We start from the raw sequence: 27,324 nt of genomic DNA on the forward strand, positions 1-27,324 counted from the left end.
CCAAGATATTCCTGTGCATAAGGCATAAAAGGTGAACAGAGCCTGGCTTTGGTTGGAGATTAGATTACTAGTAGTCACCCCCCTTATCGACAGGGGATGTGTTCCAAGGCCCCCAATGAACGCCTGGAACTGAATAGTACCAAACTCTACATATATTGTTTTTTCCCATACATACATACCTATGATAAAGTTTAATTTATAAGTTAGGCACAGCAAGGGAAGAACAATAATATAATAGAACTATAACAATATACTATAATAACAATTATGTTAACATTGTCTTTCTCAAAATATTATACTGTACTCACTCTTTTTCTGGTGATGATGTGAGATGATAAAATGCCTACATGAGATGAATTGAGGTGAATGACATAGGTATTAAGACACAGAGTTAGGCTGCTGTTGACCTACTGACCTATCGATGAATAACCAGGAGGAGGACCATGGGCTTCCAACCTGTAACTGAAACTGGGGAAAATGAAACTGTGGATAAGGGCAACCCTGGGTAACCAAGAAGGGGTAAAAGCTACAAACCTGGGTAGGGATAGAAACTGTATAAAACTGAAACTAAAATTAGCTGAGGTAAGTCGCTACTCATATTACATTCACTTATTCATTTACCCATTCATTAAATTTTTATTGAGAAACTACCTCATGCCAGACATAATGGAAGAGAAGTCAAAGCAGGCAGTTTCATTATTTGTAATAAGCACAGTTGCAGGGTCATGATGGATAGGATGGGGGCAGTATAAGATATAGTGTAAGCACACAGAAGTGGCTACCAATCCATAATTAATGGACTGAGGAAGGCTTTCAGGAGGAAGTGACTTAAATCAGGATATCGGAATTTGGGCTACCTGGGTGGCTCAGTGGGTTAAGCCTCTGCCTTCAGCTCAGGTTATGATCTCAAGGTCCTGGGATTGAGTCCTGCATCGGACTCTCTGCTAGGCAGGGAGCCTGCTTCCTCCTCCCACTCAATCTCTCTCTCTCTGCTTGCCTCTCTGCCTACTTGTGATCTCTGTCAAATAAATAAAATCATAAAAAAAAAAAGGATATCGGAATTTAAGGAGAGAGAAAGTAGGTGGAATTGAGAGATACTTAGAAAGTAGAATATACAGGACTCAGTGGCTGACCACATAGGAGGATAAAGCTAAGAGAAAGCCTAATTCCATGTTTTAGACTTATTGGTGCCATTTGTTGAAGTAGGAAACTCAACAGGAAGAGTTTGAGGGTAGTAGCTGGAAGTGGGGTAAAAGATGTTATTTCAGTTTGGAACATAACATAACATCTAAATAGCTTTGGAACATTCAAGCACAGATGGATAATAACTGGCAAGATATTCAGCTCTGAAACTTAAGAGGCAGATTTGAGCTTGAGACACAAATTTGGAGGGCATAAGTAAAAGATAGTAATGGGGATGATTAAGATTGCCCGGGGGGAATCTTAGACTGGCAGATAATCTAAAAGTGGATCTAAAGATGCAAATGAACATCACTATTTGCAAGGCTGAGGGAAGAGAGGCCATATCAAAATGACTGAAAAAGAAATTCTATAGAAGAAGAAAACCAGGAGAAATATTATGATCAAAGATAATGGAAGAAGGTTTTGTAAAAAGCATCATGAAATGCTACCAAGTGTCAAATAAGACAAGAATTGAAGTTTCCACTTTATTTATCATAAGTTCTCTTCAATGATCTTGGTTGATTAGTGCTAGCTGAAGATTTGTTCTAAACCTTACAGCTGTTAGAATAATTAACTTCTTAATGAATTCTCTCCTAAATCTGAAACTCAAAATTGTAAACAACCAAGTTAGTTCCTTAATAAGTAACTTAGAAAAGTGGAATCTTATTTCAATAATTACTGCTTCCAAGTCCAAGGACCGTTGTGCTGAAAAAATAGATACCAAAGGTGCTAACTCAGAAGAGCTCAGCAACCCTTGAATCTTAAGCCTTGAACCCTCGCCAACCTCAGGAACCATAATATTGGGAAGAAAAATTTTTTTCTTTTTGAAGACTTCTGGCTTCATTTTATACTACTTTGCAATGGGTTGTATTTATTTTCAAAATGGTTTTTTTTGTTTTTATTTTCTTGGCAGGTTTTATTGTGAGCTTTCTAATTATGAAGCAAAATTTCTTTTTCTCACCGGGCTTTATATGATAGTATTTAAAACTGATGTGAATTATTACATCAAAAAACTCATTAAAGAAGTATTTGGCCTTCCTGAGCAATTTTTCCATCTTTTGTAGTTATCTTTATTAAAAAATTATACTTGGAGTAGCGCTTGGGTGGCTCAGTGGGTTAAGCCGCTGCCTTCGGCTCAGGTCATGATCTCAGGGTCCTGGGATAGAGTCCCGTATCGGGCTCTCTGCTCAGCAGGGAGCCTGCTTCCCTCTCTCTCTCTCTCTCTCTCTCTGCCTGCCTCTCCGACTACTTGTGATTTCTCTCTGTCAAATAAATAAAATCTTAAAAAAATTATATTTGGAAAAATTAATTATATAATCATTTATATATTCAAATATATCTGAATACTTTCTGTGTACCAGGTACCATTCTGGATGTTGGGGGTACAATAATGAACAATACAAAGTCTATTTCAATTCGGTTAGGGTTGAGTTTTTCAATAGCAACTGTTATTTTTAAAAATGAAAAAAAAAAATCCCCAAGTTTCCAGAATACAGGCTTCAGATCTAAATTTAAATTTAGCTAAAGAGCACCTAATTGCCACCTATTGTGTTTTGAAGAACACAGCACTGGTGAGTAAAGACACAGAGTGGATAAAAACAAAAAACAAAAACTAGATTTTGAACTCACTTCTTTGATTTATGAGCTCTGTGATTTGGGAAAACTATCTGGGCCTATTTCCAGAGGGTAGTAGTGATTGTGGCTAACCCAGTTTCAGAGCCAAAAGAAAGCTGAGGTTGTCTGAGGCCATCAGAGTGATATACGTACCCAAAAAGGGCAGGACAATTATGGGTGATGACTAGAAGGTTCTCTCATGAGGGCGAGTGGGGAGTGAAATCAGAGTTGGGGAACAATGGTAACAACTTTGTTTTGGGGACCCTTCTGCTTAGGTCATATCCCACATGAGTAAAGCAAAGAATGACAAAATAAAAACAATGTGTACATGGTGAAGCTTGTTGACTGCAAGCTCCATTTTAGCATGATCTCGTTGACCTATTTAGTTGAGAAACTCCTAATCTCAGTATATTTAATAAAATCTTTTTCTCTCTGGCTGTTGACATTTCTCAAAGAACTGTTTTCCAAAGTCCTGACCTGAGAACAAGTTGCCAGAGTCCTAGGAGCTGAAGGCGGAAAGTCTACTAGTATTCTCAATATTTGGCATTCACTTAACTCCCTTGTTTGCAGGAAACCAGAATTTCCCTCAGCCAGACCTAGTGTCTCCCAGGGTAGTGATGGCCTCTCTTAAAAATAAATACACAAACAAACAAACAAACCTCTCATCTTCTACCAGAGTAAAGGAGGGGCAGCTGGCTGTTTACACAGAACTGAAAAATGATCTAGGAGGGCAATCCAACTGCATCTTCAGGGGACTTTCAACCAATCCTCGTTTATTGTTTTACACTCTCCCCTCAAAATCTCCTGTTTTCAGAGATTACTTGATGTCCCCAATCCCTGAGTCTTTTGCAGTTCCGCAAATTGGGCTGCTTCAAGGCTTTTACAACATCAGTTAGGAAAAGGCAGTCTTGAGTCTGCTAAATAAAGTCATTCACCATCAGCTTTCCCGTATCCAAAATGTCGTTGCCCTTGTCTCCTCTCCTGTTTTGCCTATGGGTTTCTACATTAAAAAAAAAAAAAAAAAATCCTTTACTTTTGTTTTACTGGGGTTTTGTGTAGTGGCTGAGGTTCAATGTCCATATACAATCTGTTCACTTTAACCAGAAGTCACTCTACCTACATCTCTCATCTCCCACCATCTTTCTACCCTACATCTGGCAACACAGAAATATTTTTTAATTTTCAAAAACACAGGCCCTTTCTGTACTTTTTTTCTGCTAACAAATTCCTCTATCTGGAATACTCTCCCTTTCATTTCTTGTCCAATAAATGCCTTCTGTGACCATGTCCTTCCCACTCAAAAATCCGGTAATCCCGTAATAGCATTCAGAGTTTTACACAAATCTCTATCAGTGCATATCTCACTATATTATATTTACTTGTGAGATTTTCCTTCTGGATTGTGAACTCCTTAAGAACCAAGATATCTTAATTACTTCAGTATGAAGTGTACCTCCATATCTAGTGTAGAGACTATTATATAGTAGAAATCAGTAAATGGAGGAAGAAAAGAGAGGAAAGAAGTAAAAAACTTACCCTGATTAAGTAAGATGTATTCTACTCATTAATGTATTCTTAATGTATTAGTCTGTTTGGGGCTGCTGTAACAAAATACCACAGACTGAGTGGTTTATACAGTGGAAATTTAGGAGGTTGGAAGTTCAAGATCAGGATGCCAGCATGGTCAGCTGAGGGCCCTCTTCTACGTTATAGACTTTTTATATCCTTACATGGTAGAGGAGACAAAGGGAGCTCTGTTGACTCTCTTTTATATAGGGATTAATCTCATTCATGAGGGCTCTATCTTCATGATCTTATTACCTCCCCCAAAGCCCCCCTCCTAATACCATCACCTTAGGTGTTTGGTTTCCAACATATGAATCTGGGAGAACATATTCAAACAACAGCACTTAACAAAATCCCCAAATCTGCTACCTCATACATATGAACAGTACATGAATGTCCTTAAAAATTTCTAGATTGCTTTTCCACCTTAAGCCATGCTAGTGAGTGGAGCTGCCACCATGTCTGCCCACCTACAAGGTATGGTCATAGGAAACTGCTCCAGCTTCCAGATCAAGAGAAACAAACAGATTTACAGTACTGTGCCCAGTAATCTGAAGGCTGGCAACTCCTTCTGCTACACAGGCTGATTCACTATAAGACTGTGGGCCCATGGCCAAGGGCAAAGGTGTAGTGGTAGTCATGAAGTAGAAATCTCAGTGAAAATCTGCCACCTCCTACGTGCAGGCCACCATGAACAAGAATGCCTGGGCCACACTCAGCAGCATCATGCACGTAATCTGCAAGAACAAGTACTGCCCAGTTCTGCACACGGATGCCGCTCACAGAGCCAGCACCATTCTGCACAGCCAGAAGCCTACAATGGTGAAGAAGGAGAATCGTACCACCAAGAGCTCCTGGGCACCTGCCCTCTACCTCCAAAGCAATAAAAATGTTAACCACCTCAAAAAAAAAAAAAAAAATTCTAGATTTAGTCAATCTGATGGAGAAGTTTGGGTTTCTCATACTTCTCAACTCCTATGTGGTTTCCTATATTATTCTGAGTCAACCTAAGAAGCCCAATATAAGAATCTACCCAGCAACAAATGAAATATTATGAAAACATTTTTTTGGTGTCTGGAATTCTCAGCCTTGACAAAATCTGGAGATTAGATGTTTGAAGGCTCTCTTTAGTAAGGCAAGATCCTTGGTTACTTTCTGAGATACTACCATGAGCTGAAGTCACACTTAGCCCAATGTTTAGTAGCTTGCTTTTTGCTTTTTTTTATAGTAAGACTCTCTCAATGCAAACAAAGTCACTGATCTGTACTTGACCACAAGTTCCTTACCATGTCACAGACTAGCACTTTGAACAGTACTGTATTAGACCACTTCACTATCTCCTCCTTGTATCTTCTCTTCCACATTTTCCATCTTCCTGTTTCTCTTTGCTCCACTGTGTAACTGCTTCACGTGTATATTTCAGTTCACTAGAATTCTTTCACTGTATCTAGACTGATGTTTAACTTATCCTTTGAGTTGTTTGTAATTATGTATTTCTTTACTTATTTAATACCAATACATTTCAAACATATGTCAAAGTTGAAAGAATTTTATACTGAACACCTGTGTATTTCCCCCTGGATTGTACCATGAACAGTTTACTAGGCTTGCTTTATTATTTATCTATCCATTAATCCATATTATTTTTAGTGGATTTCAAAGTAAATAGCAGACATCAATTATTGTGAAATTATTGGATCATAGGATAGATACATGCTTAGTTTTATAAGAATCTTTCAGACTTTTTTCTGATGTGACTATACCGGTTTAAATTATCAACAATAAAGTATATTTCCAATTACTTTACAACATTGCCAACCTTTTGCATTGTCAGTCTAATTTCAGCATATGGATGGGTTATACAGTAGTATCTCACAGTGATTTTCATTTGTATTTCTCTGACGACTAATGATCCTGAGACCGTCTTCATGTGGTTACTGAGCATTCACGTATTATTTCATGAAGTATCTGTTGAAGTTTTCCATTTTTAAAAATTGGTTTGTTCAGCTTAAGTTGTAGAGTTCTTTACAGAAACACAATACCAGTTCTTTGCCACATATATATTTTGGGAAAAATTTTTTCCCAGTTTTGCCTATTCATTTTCATAATGGGGTCTTTTGAAGATCGTAAGTTTTAATTTTGATGTAGTATAATGATCATTTTTTACCTTTTGGTTATCACTTTCTGTGATCTAAGAAACTGTTGCCCATTCTTAAGTCATGAAACTATTTCATATTTTCCCCTAAAAGCTTTATGGTTTCATATTTTATGTTTAGATTTATACTCTATACCTCAAAGTTATCCTTGGGTTTTATGTGACATAGAGGTTCAGATTCATTTTTCTCCATATGGATATTCAGTTATTTCAATACTATTTTTAGAAAAATTCCCCCTTCCCTATTGGGTTTTTCTGGCGCTTTTGTCAAAAATCCTGTAAATGTAGGTCTATTTCTGGGTGCTCTTTCCACTAATTTATTTCCTGATGCTTATGTCAGTACCACACTGTCTTGATTATTGTGGGTTGATAATAAATCTTGAAATCAGGTAGTATAAGTCATCCAATTTTATTCTTTTTCAAGATTTTTGACCATTCTAAATCCTCTGCATTTCCATATAAATCCTAGAATCCACCTGTCAATCTCTATAGAAAAGTCTACTGCAATTTGGATTGGGATTGCATTCAACCTACAGATCAATTTGCTGAGACCAGACATCTTAACAATACTGTCTTCCACATCCTCTGAATTTTTATTTTAAGTGATTATACAAACTCAGCTGGCCATTTTTGTTAGTTTCTGGTTATTGGCTTATTTTGTACTCCATCTTTTATTTATTTAAATATTTTAATTATATATTCAAGTTGGATAATTCCAAAATATTTTTGAGAGTGCAAATCTGTTGTTGCTTGTTTCTGTTGACATTAATTCATACTGGCTCACTTCCTTGGTATTTGGTCATTTTTAAATAGTGAGTGCTTATTTTATTAAATTTAATCTGTGGGAACCCTGACTACCTAACCTGGAGCTGCATTCTTCCAGAAAGGATTTACAATTGATTCTTTTAGAGGAAAGGGTGAGGGGCATGTCACTATTGCATAGGGATTATTTCAGCCTAACGCAAAACTCTCAGGTTCAAACAGCTCTCTTTATAGAGGACAATGCTTAATTGTGCTCACAATTTTAGTTTTCCCTATTTGTCCTTTTCCTGAGAGTAGACGAAGGGCCTATTAGACATTTCCTTTTCTTCTTAGAAAAAACAATGTGCCCAAATCACTATTTTTCTTAGATTTATTTCTACTACATTAGTGAGAAGGTTCTTCTAGCATGCAGTTGTTTATGATGCTGAAAATGGAGGACTTCACTAGTTTTGGGGTTTTTTTTAAAAAGATTTTATTGATTTGAGAGAGAGACTGAGAGAGAGACAGAGAGCATGAAATGGGGAAGGTCAGAGGGAAAAGCAGACTCCCCATGGAGCAGGAAGCCCAATGCGGGACTCGATCCCAGAACTCCAGGATCATGACCTGAGCCGAAGGCAGTCGCTTAACCCACTGAGCCACCCAGGCGCCCCTTCATTAGTTTTTACAATTATAATTTATTGTTAAAGAAATTTTTAGCTGTGGGATGCCTGGGTGGCTCTGTGGGTTAAGCATCTGCTTTTGGCTCATATCATGATCTCAGGGTGCTGGAATTGAGCCCTGCAATGGGCTCCTTGCTCACTGGGGAGCCTGCTTCTCCCTCTGCCTGCTGTTGCCTTGCTTGTGTGCTCTCTCTCTCTTTCTGACTGATAAAAAATAAAAATCTTTACAAAATTTTAGTTACAATCCTGACATCATATATCTGATAAAGTTTTAATCATATCTCTGCTAAAAATGAAAAGAGTTAAGGCCATGATATTTTTGGAGAGATTTATAATAATCTGTTATAAAAACACCCAAAATATGATTAATTATTTGAAATGAGATGATATATAGGAATACTCTATAACCTCTACAAACCAGTCCTTTAAAAAATAACCCTGGCATTGAAAGAACCTAATAAATAAAATAGTCCTCTACAGTACTCATGTTCCACTTAATTTTCCCTTGAGGACAGGGAAGGACAGAATAATTTTAAGATCACGAAAAGCAAAAATTGCTAAAGTTTTTGAATCGCTAGCAAAAAATTAGTTCATTTAGTTAAGGTTTCTTTCTTAAAATACCAACACAGATGTTTGGCCTGCCTTGAAACTCTACGCTTTTGTAAAAAATGTTCAGAATGTCACGTTAAATCCCCACAAGTAACATTGTTGCAACAAGAATGTAAATACTAACAAATCCCAAGTTAGTAATAAATAACCCATTAAAATAAAAATATCACATGTGAGCCCATTTATAACTGAGAAGAGCCTCTCTATAATGTTAAACAACAGCGTGTGCTGGAATAAAGACAGGATCCATTTTTATGTACTTATGAAATACTGAATGAAAAATTATTAAGTGCCCTGGCCAAGGTGTATTTGAAAGCAGAAACAAATCCTTGCCTTTTGCTCTCCAGAAATATGATTATTCAATTGAAAAAGGAAAATATTTGTAGCCTGAGGGTACCTGGCACTTCTATAAATGACTAATTGGTGTACACTAAAGCTAAGTTTAAAGAAACCTTAAAACTTAATTCCTAAATTAATAAATAGCACAAAAATTATTAGTGGGAAAAAAAAACTTCCTAGAATAATTTTTGTAGTTTTATCAGCAATCATAGGGTTTCAAGAAATTACCAAACTTTAGGGCTTCTAGAAACCTTCATCTGTTAATCAAATTCCTTTATTCTCCATAATTATAGTATCAAAGTAATGGCAGCAAAGTAACAAAAGACAAGGCTTTATTCAGGACAAATTCATTGTTTTACTCTTCTTATAAAGGTGCTCAATGATTTCCTTCCTACAAAAAGAAGATCTTTTTTTTAATGTATAAAATGTACACTTGTGTTTTATACAATTTAACTATGTGTATGTGTGTGCCTAATCCATCTACCAGAAGTAACTACTGTTGAGGATTTACTGTAAATATCCTTCTAAATTTTTAGGACATTAAAATATACACGTGTAATTTTAGGTAAACAACAGAATCATATCATATCTACTTTATGTAACTTCCTTTTTCCCTACTTAGTAATATGTAAGTTTTTCCATATGGGCACATATTACAGATCTATGACTTTTTATGTTGTAGCTGAGCAGTATTCCAAATAGTTGTACATAATTAAATTAATCAATATCTAAATGGTGAACATTTAGGTTGCTTTTAATTGCTGCTATTATTATAAACTATTATAGCTAGTAAATTATACTTTAAAGTAAAAATGTCTTCCAATAAAGGTGAATCATCCTCTATCTTGTCAGTATGCTTTAACAAACTACAAAGTGCTTGTTACAAGACTGCATTTTTGATGCTAGATTTTAAGTCAGAATTTCGGAGAAAGATATCCTTCAAAATACATTTGAAGAGAAAAATATACCCTGCAAAACACCCTAATAGCAATACCCCAAGACCTGAAGGTTTCTAAGTTGCAAGGTTATAAAGAACAAAAACACAATGAATACTCATACACCTAGTTTAAGAAATAGAGTAATAGCATTACCACTGAAGATCTCTACGTTCCTCGACCCTTCCTCTCTGTTCCACTGAGGGTAATTTTTTTCAATATTTTCTTTATTATTCCCTTAATTTCCTTTTTTCTAGTTTTATTGAGGTACAATTGAGAAATAAAATTGTAGTGTATAATGTGATGATTTTATATATGTATGTAGCCTTGCTTTTCTTTTCCTTTTTCAAGATTTTATTTATTTATTTGACAGAGCGAGAGAGGGAACGTAAGCAGAGGGAGTGGGAGAGGGAGAAGCAGGCTTCCTACCAAGCAGGGAACCCAACGTGGGGCTCCATTCTAGGACCCTGGGATCATGACTCAGGTCAAAGGCACATGCCCAACAACTGAGCCACCCATGCACCCTTGCTTACTTTTCTTTATGGTAAAACCATATATATTATATTCCTAAATTACATATTTCTAAATAATATATTACATGCTTTAAATTTTATACCAATGGAGCCATATTGTAATTGGATTGTTCTTTTATTTTTGTTCAAAACTATCTTCTTTAAGATTCATTGTTCCTTATAGCTACAATTCATTTTCTCTACTAAAAAATATTCTAATATAAAAAGATACCACAAGGGCGGGGCACCTAGGTGGCTCAGTGGGTTAAAGCCTCTGCCTTTAGCTCGTGTCGTGATCCCAGGGTCTTGGAATTGAGCCCCACATCGGGCTCTCTGCTCAGCAGGGAGCCTGCTTCCTCCTCTCTCTCTGCCTGCCTCTCTGCCTACTTGTCACCTCTGTCTATCAAATAAATAAATAAATAGATAGATAGGTAGATAGATAGATAAATAAAACCTTAAAAAAAAAAAAAAGATACCACAGGGGCACCTGGGTGGCTCAGTGGGTTAAGGCCTCTGCCTTTGGCTCGGGTCATGATCCCAGGCTCCTGGGATCGAGTCCCGCATCAGGCTCTCTGCTCAGCGGGGAGCCTGTTTCCCTCTCTCTCTCTGCCTGCCTCTCTGCCTACTTGTGATCTCTGTCAAATAAATAAATAAAATCTTAAAAAATAAATAAATAAAGATACCGCGATTTATTCATTCTATTGCTGGTTGACATATTAGTTGTTTTGTTTTCTGCTATTTTTTTTTTAAGATTTTATTTATTATTTATTTGACAGAGAGAAATCACAAGTAGATGGAGAGGCAGGCAGAGAGAGAGAGAGGGAAGCAGGCTCCCTGCTGAGCAGAGAGCCCTATGCGGGCCTCGATCCCAGGACCCTGAGATCATGACCTGAGCCGAAGACAGCGGCTTAACCCACTGAGCCACCCAGGTGCCCTGTTTTCTGCTATTTTAAACAATGCTCCTATGAACATTTTTGTGCATGTCCCTGGTATATGGGTAAGAGCTCATCTAAGAGTGGAATCACTGGGTCATTGAATATATTCTTAATTTAAATGCAGTCAAATTTATCACTCTTTTCTTTTAAAATAAGCACTATTTGTGATTTGTTTAACAAATCTATCCCTACCCCAAAGTCAAGGATATCTCCTTTAAAGATTGTTTGAAAAACTGTAGAGGTTGGCTTTTCATATTTAAGTCTGTAGACCACATGAAACTGTGTTTTAGTGTATAGTGTGGTATACATACACCCATGAGGTATCCGTACGTTTTCTGAGTACATAGTCACCTCATTGTTCCAGCACTAATTATTGAATTTTTTATCCTCTTGTCATTGATCTGAAATGACAATTCTGTCATAAGTCACATTCTCATATATGTGTACCTCTGTGTATTATTTATAATCATCTGTTTATAAACTGTCACATATTCTGTTATTTTGGTCAATCTCTTTATGATTGTGCCAAAACCACACTGTCTTAATTACCAAAGTCTTAAACTAATTAAAAATTGTTTTAAGTTTTACTGAGGTATAATTGATAAATAAAATGATAAAATATTTCAAGTAGACATGGTGGTGATTTCATATACACATACCCCGTGAAAGGATTCCCATATATATCTGTTTTGTTGTTGTTATTGGTTGCTGCAAATATTTAAGTTCTACTCTCTTAGCAAATTTCAAGTACATAATACAGCTTTATCAACTACAGTCACACATTTTAAATTAGATCCTCAGGCCTTAGCCACCAAATAGCTAAAAGTGCGCTCCTTTTACCAACTTTTACTTATTTCCCCCAACCCTCAAGCCATGGCAACCATTTCTTTACTCTCTGTTTCTAAGAGTTTGACTTTTTTTTTTTTTTTTTTTTTTAAGATTCTACTTATCTGTTATATCACGCAGTATTTATTTAGTTTTCTCTGTCTGGCTTATTTCACTTATCATGATGCCTTCAGCATCTTTCCATGTTATTGCAAATGGCAACACTTTCTTCTTTCTCAAGGTTGAATACTTTCACTGCTTATATATAACACATCTTCTTTTCCTATTCATCTGCTGGTAAACACTTAGGTTGTTTGCATATGTTGGCTATTGTTAAAAATGCTGTGGTGAACACAGGGTGTAGATACCTTTTCTATATCCTGTTTTCCTTTGTATAAGCTCATAAGTGGGATTGTTGGATCAGATGCTTGTTCTGGATTTAATTCTGTTTTTTTCATAGTGGTTGTATCAATTTACATTCCTACCAACAATGCAGAAGGGTTCCCTTTCTTCCACATCCTTCCCAACACTTATCTTAAATCTTTTTGATAACAGTCATTCTAACAAATGTGAGGTGGTATCTCATGGTGATTTTGATTCATACTTCCCTGATGATTAGTGATGCTGAATATATTTTCAGGTACCTTTTGGCCATTTGTATCTTATTTATTTATTTGTCTTCTTTTAAACTAATTTTTTTATATCTAACAGGACCAATTCCCAACTGTGTTGTTGTTGTTTTAGGAGGGTGTTGGTAATTCTTAGGCTTTTGCTCTTCTAGCTGGGATTTTGATAGAAATTGCATTGCCTCTATTGATTATTTTGGGGAGAACTTCACAATATTGAGTTTTCCAACCTGTGGACATGGTATATCTTTCATGGTATATCTTTCCATTTAATTAGGTCTTTTTTCACCCATAAACTTTATTATTAATTATACCTAGTAATTCTCATTTTCTAGAATTTAACATGTATTTTGCTTACTTTCTCTAGCGTCCCACAGATAGGCTTTGATTTTTTTTTTTTTTTTTTAATTTAGTTGACAGACAGAGATCACAAGTAGGCAGACAGGCAGGCAGAGAGAGGGAAGGGGGAAGCAGGCTCCCTGCCAAGCAGAGAGACTGAAGCAGGGCTCGATCCCAGGACCCTGCGATCATGATCTGAGCTGAAGGCAGAGGCTTTAACCCACTGAGCCACCCAGGCACCCCTAGGCTTTGAATTCTTAACGTTTAATTACATTCTTCTCCTTGTGTAAAAAGTTTGAGAAATAATATTTGTATCACCTATAAAGAACATGATGCCAATGTCATAAAATAACTAACATGTGAGACAGGATGGGGAAATCAGATTATTTGCTTCTCCTAAACTGACTTCACTATTTTGTTGGAAGTTTATTTCTGTAAGACTGTGTGTGTGTGTGTGTGTGTGTGTGTGTGTGTGTATCCCAAGTAGAAGTATTTTTTGACCTTTTATGCATGGTGCTTACCAAATACTTAATCAAGTAATTCATTTATAACTTGAATTATCCATCACTCATTATCCTCTATCTTAATAGTACAAATAAAAACTAACTGAAATGAATAATTATTAAATAATTTAACATTAAGTAACATAAAACTGAATGTTTTGAAGATGACCTTTCACTTTTCATTTTCAGAAAGTTTGCTTAGAGAACAAAATAACCCAGCTTTTTTTTTTTTTTTTTTTTTTTTTAAGATTTTACTTATTGTATTTGAGAGAGAGAGAGAGCACAAAGGGAGAGAGAGAGGGAAAAGCAGACACCCGGTTAAGTAGAGAGCCTGACTCAGGGCTCAAGCCCAGGACCCTGAGATCATGACCTGAGCCAAAATAGACGCTTAACTGACTGAGTCACCCAGGCTTCCCTACCCTAGTATTTTTCAAGAGACTACAATGGTAGTATAAAAAACTCAATACTTATATCAACTAATAAATAAGTATTTCTGACAGAAATGGTATGGCTATTAGTTCTTCATCCTATTCACTGTGGAAGACTCAAGGACGTGACATATCAGTAACTACAGAATCTCCTGAAAAAATAAAAAGTATTCTCAAATATTAGGAATAATCTGAAAGAACTGAAAATTACCTGTAGAGTACAGTTCATCATCCTTATTATATAGTCAAACTGTTGATGGTCTAATATAGCCCGGTTTTGCTGGACATGTAAACCCAACTCATCGGTGAGACACTGTCTTGCTGCCTTTCCTTTAAGGGCTCTCAGTGCAGCTGGAAGGGTCTAAGAGAAGAGAAGCAGAAGTGAACAAAAGGTATCAATGGAAAGAAACAACATTTAATCACACTAAAAATTCAAGTGCACCCTATAAACCATGTAACAAAGATATTAGAATTAAACTTCCAGAAAAGAGTTGATTTGCTATTAAGAACAATTATAAAATAATAGATGGGTGTATAGTTATTTTTATTTGTAAGTCAGTATGAAAAATAAGTAGAACTGATTTATGTAATAAGTTAAAAAACATTAACTTCACTTAATAAAAAAACTCAACAAAACTTCGGCTACCAAAACACTCATGACATTTAGATACTTTCTTTCAATAACTGGCCACATCTCTGTGGCAAAACTAGAAGGAAAAATTAAAATGACAAGAAACACAGGTGATTTTATACTTTTAAACTGGTAAGTTATTTAATCACTAGTCAGTTTTAATTTACGATTAGAAAATTCTCCATCTCCTCTCCTCATTTCAATATCATAGTGAAGAAGGGAAAAGGACTCAGATCAACAAATAGAAATATCTAGATTTATGCATTAAAATTCTTTCACTTGATCACCCAGAAGAATGTCTCTCCCAGTTCACCATTTAGCGCTTAGTTAATGTACTTTATTTAAAATAATAATAGGCTTATTTAACTTTGAAAACCTAAAAAAATACAGAATAAAAAGTAAGAAGGAAGGGAAGAAGTCTGAGAGCAGGAGGGCATAATATTGTTAAAGGCAGGTATAAGAAACAAGATGTAAAACCTGAAAGCAAGAAAAGCAGAAAGAAATCTATTACAACACTTCAAGCACAAGAGAAAATGGAAACCAAAAAAAAAAGTCAAAACCTAAAAAGGCTTGGGTCATTTACTATATTTTACTATAAGGGTAAAAAATGTTACTCTTTTCATGCTTTAGCCTCTTGTTCAGAGCTATAATGAGTCACTAAGATTACATTATGTTTAATACATTTCTTTCTTTTTAAAAAAATTTTATTAACATATAATGTATTATTTGCTTCAGGGATACAGGTCTGTGCATCATCAGTCTTACACAATTCCCAGCACTCACCACAGCACATACCTTCCCCAGTGTCCATCACCCAGCCATCCCATCCCTCCTCGCCACCAGCAACCCTCAGTTTGTTTCCTGAGATTAAGAGTTGCTTATGGTTTGTCTCCCTCTCCAGTCCCATCTTGTTTCATTTTTTCCCTCTGTACTCCCCACGACCCCCGACCCTGCCTCTCAAATTCCTCCTATCAGAGAGATCATACGATAATTGTCAATTTCTGGTTGACTTATTTCGCTTAGCATAATACACTCTAGTTTTTTCCTGACTTGTTAATTTTAGCCATTCTGACTGGTGTGAGGCTGTATATCACTGTGGTTTTGATTTGTATTTCCCTGATTGTTTCACACAGTTTCTTAAAGAAGGCAAGAAAATGTGCTTTAATAAGGCATATTTAAGTTGAATATCACTGTTTTTATAATTCATTTCTTATTCTGACTAAATTCTTAGCAATAAATAAAATTATATTCAAAATGTTAAATTTCTAAGAAATATGTCTAAATAGATTTAAAGAACAATGTTTAAAAGTTTAAGGAAAAAAATCACTAACAATATTTCTCTGGTAGCCATATAACTAGGCATGGCAAAGATTTTAAATCTCAGACACGACTCATTTAAAATGATCAAAACAATGAAAAGACACTTGATAAGGAAAAGAGATGGAATTAGAGGAGAGGTTATTTGGTAAGCTAAACATGTAAATCTGAAAGGGAAATGATGAATGCTTACTTGGGAAAGAAAGCATTTTATTACCTTTTCAGTCTCCAGTGTTTTATTTTCAAATATGAATGAGATGCAGTTTCTAACAACTTCCAATCTCTGTGCACTGTTGAAAACTGTTGTCACCTTATCCATTATCGAAACTAGCAGAGGAATATAAAGACAACACAAACAAGTTAAACTTCTTTGGCAATTACAAAAGCAAAAGGACTATTATTGTTTACAGTTTATATAGTTGTAACTATCTGCATAACCAACATTTAAAATTTATTCTTTTCCCTGGTTACATGGCACTGAAGGTATTCCATTTCATTACTTTTGATTACAGATTGAGGTTTTGAAATGTCAGGCTAGTCAATGGCTCATTGAGGATAATTGCACGGATAGATTCCAAAGATTAACTGAACTCTTCAGCAAATTAATTCGTATCACACAGTAAAATTGTATTAAGCAAGAGTAAACATCCACTTTTAACTTTAATTGTGAACAAACTGATAAATGTTTGGGGTATAGTATCATGACAAAAGCTGCTAATACTTATATGTGAGAAGACTACTAACAAAAAAAGAAACTGGTATTTCTAAAACATTACCAAAGAAAAACCACATATCACAAAAAATCACATACTACAAATTAGAGTACAGGTACTCAATAGTGTTTGAGAAAGCACTATACAAAAAGAGAAATGATTATGGCTCAAGAATTACTATATAAACTTGGGAATTTTTTTTAGTCCTATGAACTATGTACCAGTCACATTTACTATAAAATCGAATAATTCTAGTCTAATACACAGGCTAAAATTACTTAAAATAAATTCAACTTACTAAAATAATATGAGAAGGATATAAATAAAAGTAATATTAGTTAAACAAAAGTATAATTTCACCAAAACCTTTATTGTATCATTGGTACAAAAGATGTAGTATCAATAATTTTTAAGCCAAAAAGAAAGACCCTTTATATATATATTTTTCTTTCTACTTGAGTGTAGTTGATGTACAATACTACATTAGTTTCAGGTGTACAACTTGGTGATTTGACAAGTTATACATTATGCTTTGTTCACCACAAGTGTAGCTACCATCTGTCCTGTTACATAGTAATTACAGTATCATTGACTGTATTCCTTATGCTGTCTTTTCTTTAAGATTTTATTTATTTATTCGAAAGAATGAGAGAGAGCAAGAGAGAAAGAGAGCACAAACAGGGAGAAGAGTATGGGAGAGGGAGAAGCAGGCTCCCTGCTCAGGAGCCTGACATGGGGCTTGACTGCAGGACATGGCTGATGATCTGAGCCAAAGGCAGATGCTTACCCAACTGAGCCACCCAGGCACCCCCATGCTGTGTCTTTTATTTCTGAAACTTATTCATTCCATAACTAGAAGCCTGTATCTCCCACTCCCCATGCCCATTTTGCCCAAACCCTTCCCTCTCCTGGCAACCATCAGTTTGTTCTCTATATTTATAGGTCTGATTCTGCTTTTTAAGACCCCTTATAATTTTATGGCTACTCTTGGAATCTAAAGGCATAATCCCTTCACTCCCCCTCATACCTAAGAAGAGAGAGTATCATATCTTACTTACTAACATCCTTTTCACTTCATCAATATAAAATCTTATATCCTTCAAATCATTTTTAAAACTTTCTAATTTTGAACAATTTTAAGCTCACAAAAAGTTACAAAATAGTAAAGATTCATGTACTCATCACTTTAGCTTCCCCCAATGGTGACATCTTACCTAACTATAGTGCTTTATCAGAATCAGGAAATCAATTGGCACCATATAATTAACTAGACAACAGAATACCAATTTTATCAGTTTTCTATTAATCATTTTTAATCATGCAACACAGATATTCTGCATGACCATGATAGTTAATAGATTATTTCACATGACCCTTCTATATGAAATGCTCATTCTTAATTGTGTGCTCTGGGGCTTCTCACAGGTAGGTCAGTGGAATAGACTGAAATAGAAATCGATCTATATTTAGAATAGGAAACTTCTTAGAGTCTCCAAATAATACCACATACTTTATTGAGCAACATCTTTAACCCGTGTTTATAAACTTTTTAAAAAAAGATTTTATTCATTTGATAGAGTGAGAATGAGAAAGAGAACACAAGCAGGCAGAATGTGAGAGGGAGAAGCAGGATTCCCACAGAGCCCAATATGGGGCTCGATCCCAGGACCCTGGGATCATGACCTGAGCCGAAGGCAGATGCCTAATGACTGAGCCACCCAGGTGCCCTAATCTGTGTTTATAAACTTTTAATTCTAAAATCTCTTCAGCAGCATTTTAAATTTTCTTTAGGGCAAGCTATTAAAAAAAATAAACAAACACCTTTTCTGGTAATAAGTCTGTTTACTCTTTAGAGAGTTATTTGAGAGTATAACTTAGTTCACTCCCAGAAGAAAGTTCTTCACTTGGAGTTACTGATATTTCAGATTGGCCAAATCCCCAGCTGTGGCATTCTAATACTCACTTTCTAACATCTGAAGACAACTCTGTTTTATGAGTACTTGACTTCCCAGGGCTTCCCTTCTAAGGTATTAGCCTTCCAGTGCTAGTTCCACCCAATCATCATTACTCTGGCTCCTCTGAGGAACGGGTGAAAATTAAGTAACCTCTCAAAATGTGAATGCCTCATAAGGTGACAGAGCAATTTTACACTCATATTAAATGAATAAAATGTAAAATGGAACATTTATACCTTTTAATTTTAGTACAAAGAAAATCCTGATTCTGATCAACCAAAATGAGCCAGAAAGTTGGACAGAGGTTCCTGTATTCTTCATTCATTCATTCATTCATTCACTCAAGTTTTACATGCAGGGCTAAATACTTTGTCATGTGTACCTCTCTCACTGATTACAGTGAGATACTCTATCTACATGTGCCTAAAGAAAGAATTCAGAAAAAAAAAAAAATAAAGAAAATTCGATGTGGATTGAAAATGAGGAAAGTAAAGAGATGATATAAAAATAATATTAAGAATTAAGGTGACAACTCAAGCAAATTGAATTTTAAACAAACTTTTCATCTGTTCATGTGGGTATTTAAAGAAAGTACTCAAGATCAAAAGCTTTTGCACAGCAAAGGAAACAGTTAACAAAATCAAAAGACAACTGACAGAATGGGAGAAGATATTTGCAAACGACATATCAGATAAAGGACTAGTGTCCAGAATCCATAAAGAACTTAGCAAACTCAACACCCAAAGAACAAATAATCCAATCAAGAAATGGGCAGAGGACATGAACAGACATTTCTGCAAAGAAGACATCCAGATGGCCAACAGACACATGAAAAAGTACTCCATATCACTCGGCATCAGGGAAATACAAATCAAAACCACAATGCGATATCACCTCACACCAGTCAGAATGGCTAAAATCAACAAGTCAGGAAATGACAGATGCTGGCGAGGATGCGGAGAAAGGGGAACCCTCCTACACTGTTGGTGGGAATGCAAGCTGGTGCAACCTCTCTGGAAAACAGCATGGAGGTTCCTCAAAATGTTGAAAATAGAACTGCCCTATGACCCAGCAATTGCACTATTGGGTATTTACCCTAAAGATACAAACGTAGTGATCCAAAGGGGCACGTGCACCCGAATGTTTATAGCAGCAATGTCCACAATAGCCAAACTATGGAAAGAACCTAGATGTCCATCAACAGATGAATGGATCAAGAAGATGTGGTATATATACACAATGGAATACTATGCAGCCATCAAAAGAAATGAAATCTTGCCATTTGCGACAACATGGATGGAACTAGAGCATATCATGCTTAGCGAAATAAGTCAAGCAGAGAAAGACAACTATCATATGATCTCCCTGATATGAGGAAGTGGTGATGCAACATGGGGGCTTAAGTGGGTACGAGAAGAATAAATGAAAGAAGATGGGATTGGGAGTGAGACAAACCATAAGTGACTCTTAATCTCACAAAACAAACTGAGGGTTGCTGGGGGGAGGGGGTTTGGGAGAAGGGGGTGGGATTATGGACATTGGGGAGGGTATGTGCTTTGGTGAGTGCTGTGAAGTGTGTAAACCTGGTGATTCACAGACCTGTACCCCTGGGGATAAAAATATATGTTTATAAAAATAAAAATAAATAAATAAATAAAAATAAAAAAAAGAAAGTACTCAACTAGCTTATGAGTTTTAAAATTACCTAACTCCTTCAAAACATAGCTATTTACCCTAACATGTCTACCTTATCCATCCTTTTTTCTATGTCAAAGTCCAATCATCACTTAAGTAAAAGCTATTAATTCTTAGAAAAATAATGGCAAGTTAACATTACTATGTAAATACATAATGACTATACTATTATCCATTGATAATAAAATTACACTCACTTCTAGGTATGATGGGGCAGTTTGTAGCAAACTAAAATTCCTACCAAAAATAATTACAGAAGTCAGATAAAATGCAAAAGGATCTACTTAAATATATTAGATTGCTACAGAAGCACAAGGACTGGAGGACCTAAAATTTCAGAGAAGGAAAAAGAAGCTAGAGACATGAGTTAACACACACACATCTACTTTTTCCCTAGGAGATTTGCTAATTTGGGGTACAGACAGAAGGCTGAAAATCCAGTCTTGATTCTAGCAGATGGCTAGGCTGACCTGCAAAGTCTGGTGAAAGCTGAACTGGCAAAAGTAGATGTGTGTGAATGGCCCCTAGGTAAACCACTAAAAGAATAAACAAATGTATAAACAAGTTAACAGAGATAAATTATGGAATAAGAAAAATAGTTTATTAATCCAATAGAAAGCAAGAAAGCAGGGGGAAACATAAAACAGGAAGATTAAATAGAAAAAAAAACCCCACCCAGTAAATAACATTAAAGCCATTAATATACCAGTAATTATATTTATGTAAATACTCATAATGCTATTAAGTAATATAAGAAGTATAGTAAGATAGACTGGTTAAAAAAATACTATATGCTGTTTATAAGAGGTATTCATAAAATATAAGGCCCTAGAAAGTTTGAAAATAAAAGGATAAAAAATATAAACCATACAAACACTAAGCAAAGGAAATCTGGTATAGCTATATAAATATCAAAGTATACTTTAAGGCAAGAAGCATTATTAGAGACAAAGAGGAATATTTCATAATGACAAAAAGATCAATCACTGGGATGCTATAATATTTACAAATATATTTGCATCCAATATATCATCCTCAAAATATATGAAGAAAAATACGGATTGAATGAAAATGAGAAATAGGCAATTCTACTATTATCATAGGAGACTTGAACACATCTCCCTCAATAGCTGAAGAAGGAAGAAAAGATAAAAATCAGTAAAGAAAACCCATAAAATGGGAAAAAATAACTGCAAATTATATTCTCTGATAAGAGACTTGTATACAAAATATATACAGAACTCTTATGAATCAATAATAAAAAGACAAGTAGCCCAATTAAAAATGAACAAAGGATCTAAATACACATTTCTCCAAGGAGATATAAAAATTATAAATAAGTACATGAAAAGTTGTTCTAGAACATTAGATGCATATGGAGAAATCAGAATGCCCAAACATTGCTGGTGGGAATGTAAACTGGTGTACATATTTTGGAAAACTGTCTGGCAGTTCCTCTAAACATTAAACATAGTCTTAAACCATATGACCCAGCAATTTCCACCTAGGTATATACCTGAGAAAATTAAAAACATGTATCCATACAAAAACTTACACATGAATGCTCACAGCAGCATTCTTAATAGTAGCCAAAAAGGAGAAACAACCCAACGATCCACCAAATGGTGAATGGGTAACAAAACGTAAATACACACACACACACACACACACACACACATCCATACAATAGGATATTATTCAGCCATTAAAAGCAATGGAGGACTAATTCATGCCACACAGATGAACCTTGAAAATATTATCCTAGAGATAGTCCAAGATGGCAGAGGAGTAGGAGACCTTAATTTCCTCTGGTCCCAGGAATTCAGCTAGATAGCTATCATATCATTCTGAACCCTGTGAACACTCAACCAGAGATCTAAGAAAAGAATAGGTGCAAGTCTACAAAAAGAAAAGCAACCACTTTCTGCAAGGTAGGAGGAGGAAAGAAGTGAATCCGAGGGGATACATCAGAAGATAAGCTGTGGGGGGAAGAAGCCTCTATAAACCGGCACCAGAAAGTGATACAGCATCAGAACCAGAAGTGGGATGTAATCCTTGCTGGGATAGTGTGGTCTCGGGATCCCTGGGATCACAGGCAGACTGGGAATGCCTGAATGCAATGGAGTTCCTAGGCATTGGAGCAAGTAAACTGGCAGCAATCAGAGAGCCCAGGAGTGGGCTCCCAGGTTGGAGTTGCCATATATCATGAATCATGGCATGGCTGGGTAACAACTCTCTGAGAAGGGGCCCAGAGAATGGCAGAATGGCACGAAGACCCCATTTCTTTCCCTGGGAGGAGTGGCATGGGTGCACGCTGCAGGAGTCTACAGGGTTTTGAGGCGCAAAATGGGGTCACATGCCTGAGCTAGAAACACATGGTTACAGGCTGGGTAAGCATGGAGTACAGAGGAAAGCCGGGGAGACAGAAGTGACTGACTGCTTTTCACTGAGGGCACTGAGGAGTGGGGCTGCCAAGCTTTTGGCTCCAGGGTTGCTGATTAGGAGGTCGCCATTTTCATTCTCATCCTCTAAAGTGGCACAGAAAGCCTTCATGGAACAAAAGCCACACAGAACAACAAGAGCCCCTTACTTAGACTGGCCACCTGGCCACAGCAGTGCAATTCCACTGGTGACAAAGACACTTGAGAATCAACACAACATGGCTCTCCCCAGGAAGATCCACAAGAACATACAGCTAAGACTAAGTTTACCAATCACAGAGAACTGCAAAACTCTAGCATAGTGGAAAACAGTATAAGAATTCATGGGATTTTTTCCCCCCATGATTCTTTAGTCTTTCAATTTTAATTTTTATTCTTTCCTTTTTCAACCAATTTCTTGTTTTATCAAAATTTTTTTTAAATTTAAATTTTTATTTTTATAATTACATTCTATCCTTCTACTGTATTTAATTTCATATATATGTTATATATAATATATCATACATATATATATACAAATGTATCATATACATTAATTTCATATATACGTGTGTATGTGTGTGTACACACACACACACACAAACACACACACACATTTTTTTCCGTTCTTTATAATTTTGGGATGCAGACCAAAATACACCCAGAATCTGTCTGATCACCTATGGATCACATATTCTTTTTTTTCTTCTTTTTTGGGGGGGGGAAAGTCTTCTTTTAATTTTTGTCTTTACAATTACATTTTATCTTTTCAATGTATTTAATTTTATTTCTGCATATATATGTTTTCCTTTCTTTACAATTTTGAGATGCAGTTTCTTCTAACAAACCAACCAAATACAATCAGGATATCATGTATTGCTCTGTTTTGTTCACCTGTTCATATTCCTTCTTTTTGTTTTTTGTCTTTTAATTTTCATTTTTACAGTTACACTCTATCCTTACAATGGTATTTAATTATATTTTTATACATCTATAAGTTTTTCTTTCTTTATAATTTTGGGATCTAGTTTTCTAACAAACACACCAAAATACACATAGGATCCAGGGTATTGCTCTGTTCTGTTCACCTGTCTGATTGTATTTCTTTTATTTTTTTTAAACTCTTTTTTCCAGTTTAATTATTTTCCAGGTTCAGGTCTCTTCTGATTTGTTTAATGTATTTCGTTGCCATTTTAGTATTTCATTCTCTCATCCATCTATTCACCTCTGGACAGAATGACAAGACAGAAAAACTCACCTCAAAAAAGAACTAAAGTACAATACATACAGATTGCCAGGGATCTAATTAGTATGGATATAAATAAGATGTCAGAACTATAGTTCAAAATAACAATTAAAAAGATACAGCTGGGCTTGAAATAGCATAGAAGACACAAGAGAATTCCTTTCTGGAGAAATAAAAGAACTAAAATCTAATGAAGTCAAAATTTAAAAAGCTATTAATGAGGTACAATAAAAAATGGAGGCTCTAACTGTAGGAAAAATGAGGCAGAGGAGAGAATTAGGGATATAGAAGACAAAATGATGGAGAATAAAGAAGCTGAGAAAAAGAGGGGTAAACTACTACTGGATCATGAAGGGAGGATTCAAAAAGATAAGTGATACCATGAAGTAAAACAACATTAGAATAACTGGGATCCCAGAAGAAGAGGAAAAAGAAAGGGGTGGGAGCAGGCAGAAGATATACTGAAGCAAATTATAGCAGAGAACTTCCGTAATTTGGGGAAGGAAACAGGCATTCAAGTCCAAGAGGTACACTCTTGGACCCCCTCAAAATCACTAAAAATAGGACAACACCCTCACATATAATAGTGGAAGTTGTAAATCTCAAGACAAAGATAAAATCCTGAAAGACGCTCGGGACCAGAGGTCCATAACCTACAGGAGTAGAAACATTAGACTGGCAGCAGACCTAGCCACAGAGACCTGGTAGATCAGAAATGACTGGCATGATATATTCAGAGTGCTAAATGAGAAAAATATGTAGCCATGAATACTTTATCCAGCTAGGATGTCATTCAGAATAGTGGAGATAAAAAGATTCCAGAACAAACAGAAACTAAAAGAATTTCTGATTATTAAACCAACCCTGAAAGAAATATTAAAAGGGATCCTTTAAGTGAAGAGAGAGCCCCAAAATAACAAAAGACCAGAAAGGAATACATATAATATACAAAAACAGTGACTTTACAGGTAATATAATGGCACTAAATTCATTATCTTTCAAGAGTTACTATGAATATAAATGGGCTGAAGGCCCTAATCAAGACACATGGTATCAGATTAGATAAAAAAGCAAGACACATTGAGATGCTGTCTGCAAGGGACTCATTTTAGGTCCAAAAACACCTCCAGGTCAAAAGTACAGAGGTGGAAAATAATTTTTCATGCTAATGGACATCAAAAGAAAGCTGAGGTGGCAATATTAGATTTTAAACAAAAGACTGTAATAAGAGATGAGGAAGGACACTATATTATAATTAAAGTGTCTATCCAACAAGATCTAAAAATTCTAAGTATTTATGTCCCTAATGCAGGAACAGCCAGTTATATAAGCTTTGTTACTAATTGAATAACAAAATCAAAGAAGTACACTGATAATAATACAGCAAAAGCAGGGGAGTTTAACACCCCACTCACTGCAATCAACAAATCATCTAAGTAGAAGATCAACAGGGAAACAAGGGCTTTGAATGACACATTGGACTAGATGGATTTCACAGATATATTCAGAGCATTCCATCCTAAAGCAACAGAATACACATTCTTCTCAAGTGCACATGGAACATTCTTCAGAACAGATCATATACTGGGTCACAACTCAGATCTCAACTGGCACCAAGAGACTGGGATTATTCCCTGTGTATTTTTGGACCACAATGCTTTGAAACTGGAATTGAATCAAAAGAGGAAATTTGGAAAGAACTCACATACATGGAGACTAAAAGGCCTACTAAAGAACAAATGGGTCAACCAGGAAATTAAAGAGGAATATAAAAATTCACGGAAACAAATGAAAATGAAAACAACCATTCAAAATCTTTGGGATGCAACAAAGGCAGTCCTAAGAGGCAATTATATAGCAATACAAGCCTTTCTGAAAAAACAAGGAAGGTCTCAAATATACAACCTAACCTTACACCTAAAGGAGCTTAAGAACAGCAAATAAAACCTATACCCAGCAGGAGAACAGAAATAATAAAGATCAGAGCAGGTATCAATGAAATAGAAACCAAAAGAATAGGAGAACAGATACATGAAACCAGGAATTGGTTCCTTGAATTAGTAACATTGATAAATCCCTGGCCAGACTTTCAAAAAGAATACAGAAAGGACCCAAATAAATAAAATCATGACTGAAAGAGGAGAGATCATAACCAATACTGAAAAAATGCAAACAAGTATAAGAACATATTATGAGCAACGATATGCCAACAAATTAGGGAGTCTGGAAGAAATGGATGCATTCCTAGAGACATATAAACGACCAAACTGAAACAAGAAGAAATAGAAAACCTGAACAGACCCATAAGCAGCAAGGAATTTGAAACAGCAGTCAAAAATCTCCCAACAAACAAAAGCCCAGGGCCAGATGGCTTCCCAGGGGAATTCTACCAAACCTTTAAATAAGAATTAATACATATTCTTCTGAAGCTATTTTGAAAAATAAAAATGGAAGGAAAACTTCCTCACTCTATGAGGCCAGCATTACCTTGATCCCAGACCCAGAGAAAGACCCCATCAAAAAGGAGAATTACAGACCTATATCCATGATGAACATGGATGCAGAAATTCTCACCAAGATACTAGCCAATAGGATCCAACAGTACATTAAAAGGATTATTCACCACAATCAAATGGGATTTATTCCTGGGTTGCAAGGGTGGTTCACCATCTGCAAATCAATGTAATACGCTACATTAATAAAAGGACAGGAACCATATGATACTCTCAACAGATGCAGAGAAAGCACTTGACAAAGTACAGCATCTTTTCTTGATTAAAATTCTTCAAGGTACAGGGATAGAGGGAACATACCTCAATATCATAAAAGCCATCCGTGAAAAACTCACAGTGAATATCATTCACAATGGGAAAAAACTGAGAGCTTTTCCCCTAAAATTAGGAGGATGTCAGAGATGTCCACTGTTACCACTGCTAGAAGTCCTAGCTTCAATTTTTTTTTTTTCAAGATTTTACTTATTTATTTGACGGAGACAGTGAGAGAGGGAACACAGCAGGGGGAGTGGGAGAGGGAGAAGCAGGCCTCCCACTGAGCAGGGAGTCCAATACAGGGCTCGATCCCAGGACTTCGGGACCATGACCTGAGCTGAAGGCAGACACTCAACGACTGAGTCACCCAGGCACCCAAAGATTCCTTTCAACAAAAAGAAATAAAAGGAATCCGAATGGCAGAAAAAAAGTTAAACTCTCACTCTCTGCAGATGACATGATACTCTATGTGGAAAACCCAAAAGATTCCACCCCAAAACTGCCAGAACTCACAAAGGAATTCAGCAAAGTTGTAGGATATAAAATCAATGCCCAGAAGTCAGCTGCATTTCTATACACTAACAATAAGA

At 35.9% G+C, this 27,324-nt stretch overlaps 1 protein-coding gene and 1 pseudogene across 2 annotated transcripts in view; one reads left to right on the top strand and one right to left on the bottom strand.

Moving 5' to 3' along the window:
* Positions 1-27,324, bottom strand: part of SBF2 (SET binding factor 2) — a 479,243-nt gene that overhangs the window by 161,034 nt on the left and 290,885 nt on the right. For both annotated transcript variants that reach the window (XM_059135879.1, XM_059135868.1), the window contains exons 15-16: positions 16,155-16,264; positions 14,201-14,350 (exon numbers count right to left, since the gene is read on the bottom strand). In XM_059135879.1, coding sequence (XP_058991862.1) covers positions 14,201-14,350; positions 16,155-16,264 — 260 coding nt within the window. The remainder of the gene's footprint in view (positions 1-14,200; positions 14,351-16,154; positions 16,265-27,324) is intronic.
* Positions 4,821-5,022, top strand: LOC131809168 (large ribosomal subunit protein eL28-like; annotated as a pseudogene).

The sequence above is a fragment of the Mustela lutreola genome, chromosome 1 (genome assembly GCF_030435805.1).
Source record: "Mustela lutreola isolate mMusLut2 chromosome 1, mMusLut2.pri, whole genome shotgun sequence".
Taxonomy (NCBI): domain Eukaryota; kingdom Metazoa; phylum Chordata; class Mammalia; order Carnivora; family Mustelidae; genus Mustela; species Mustela lutreola.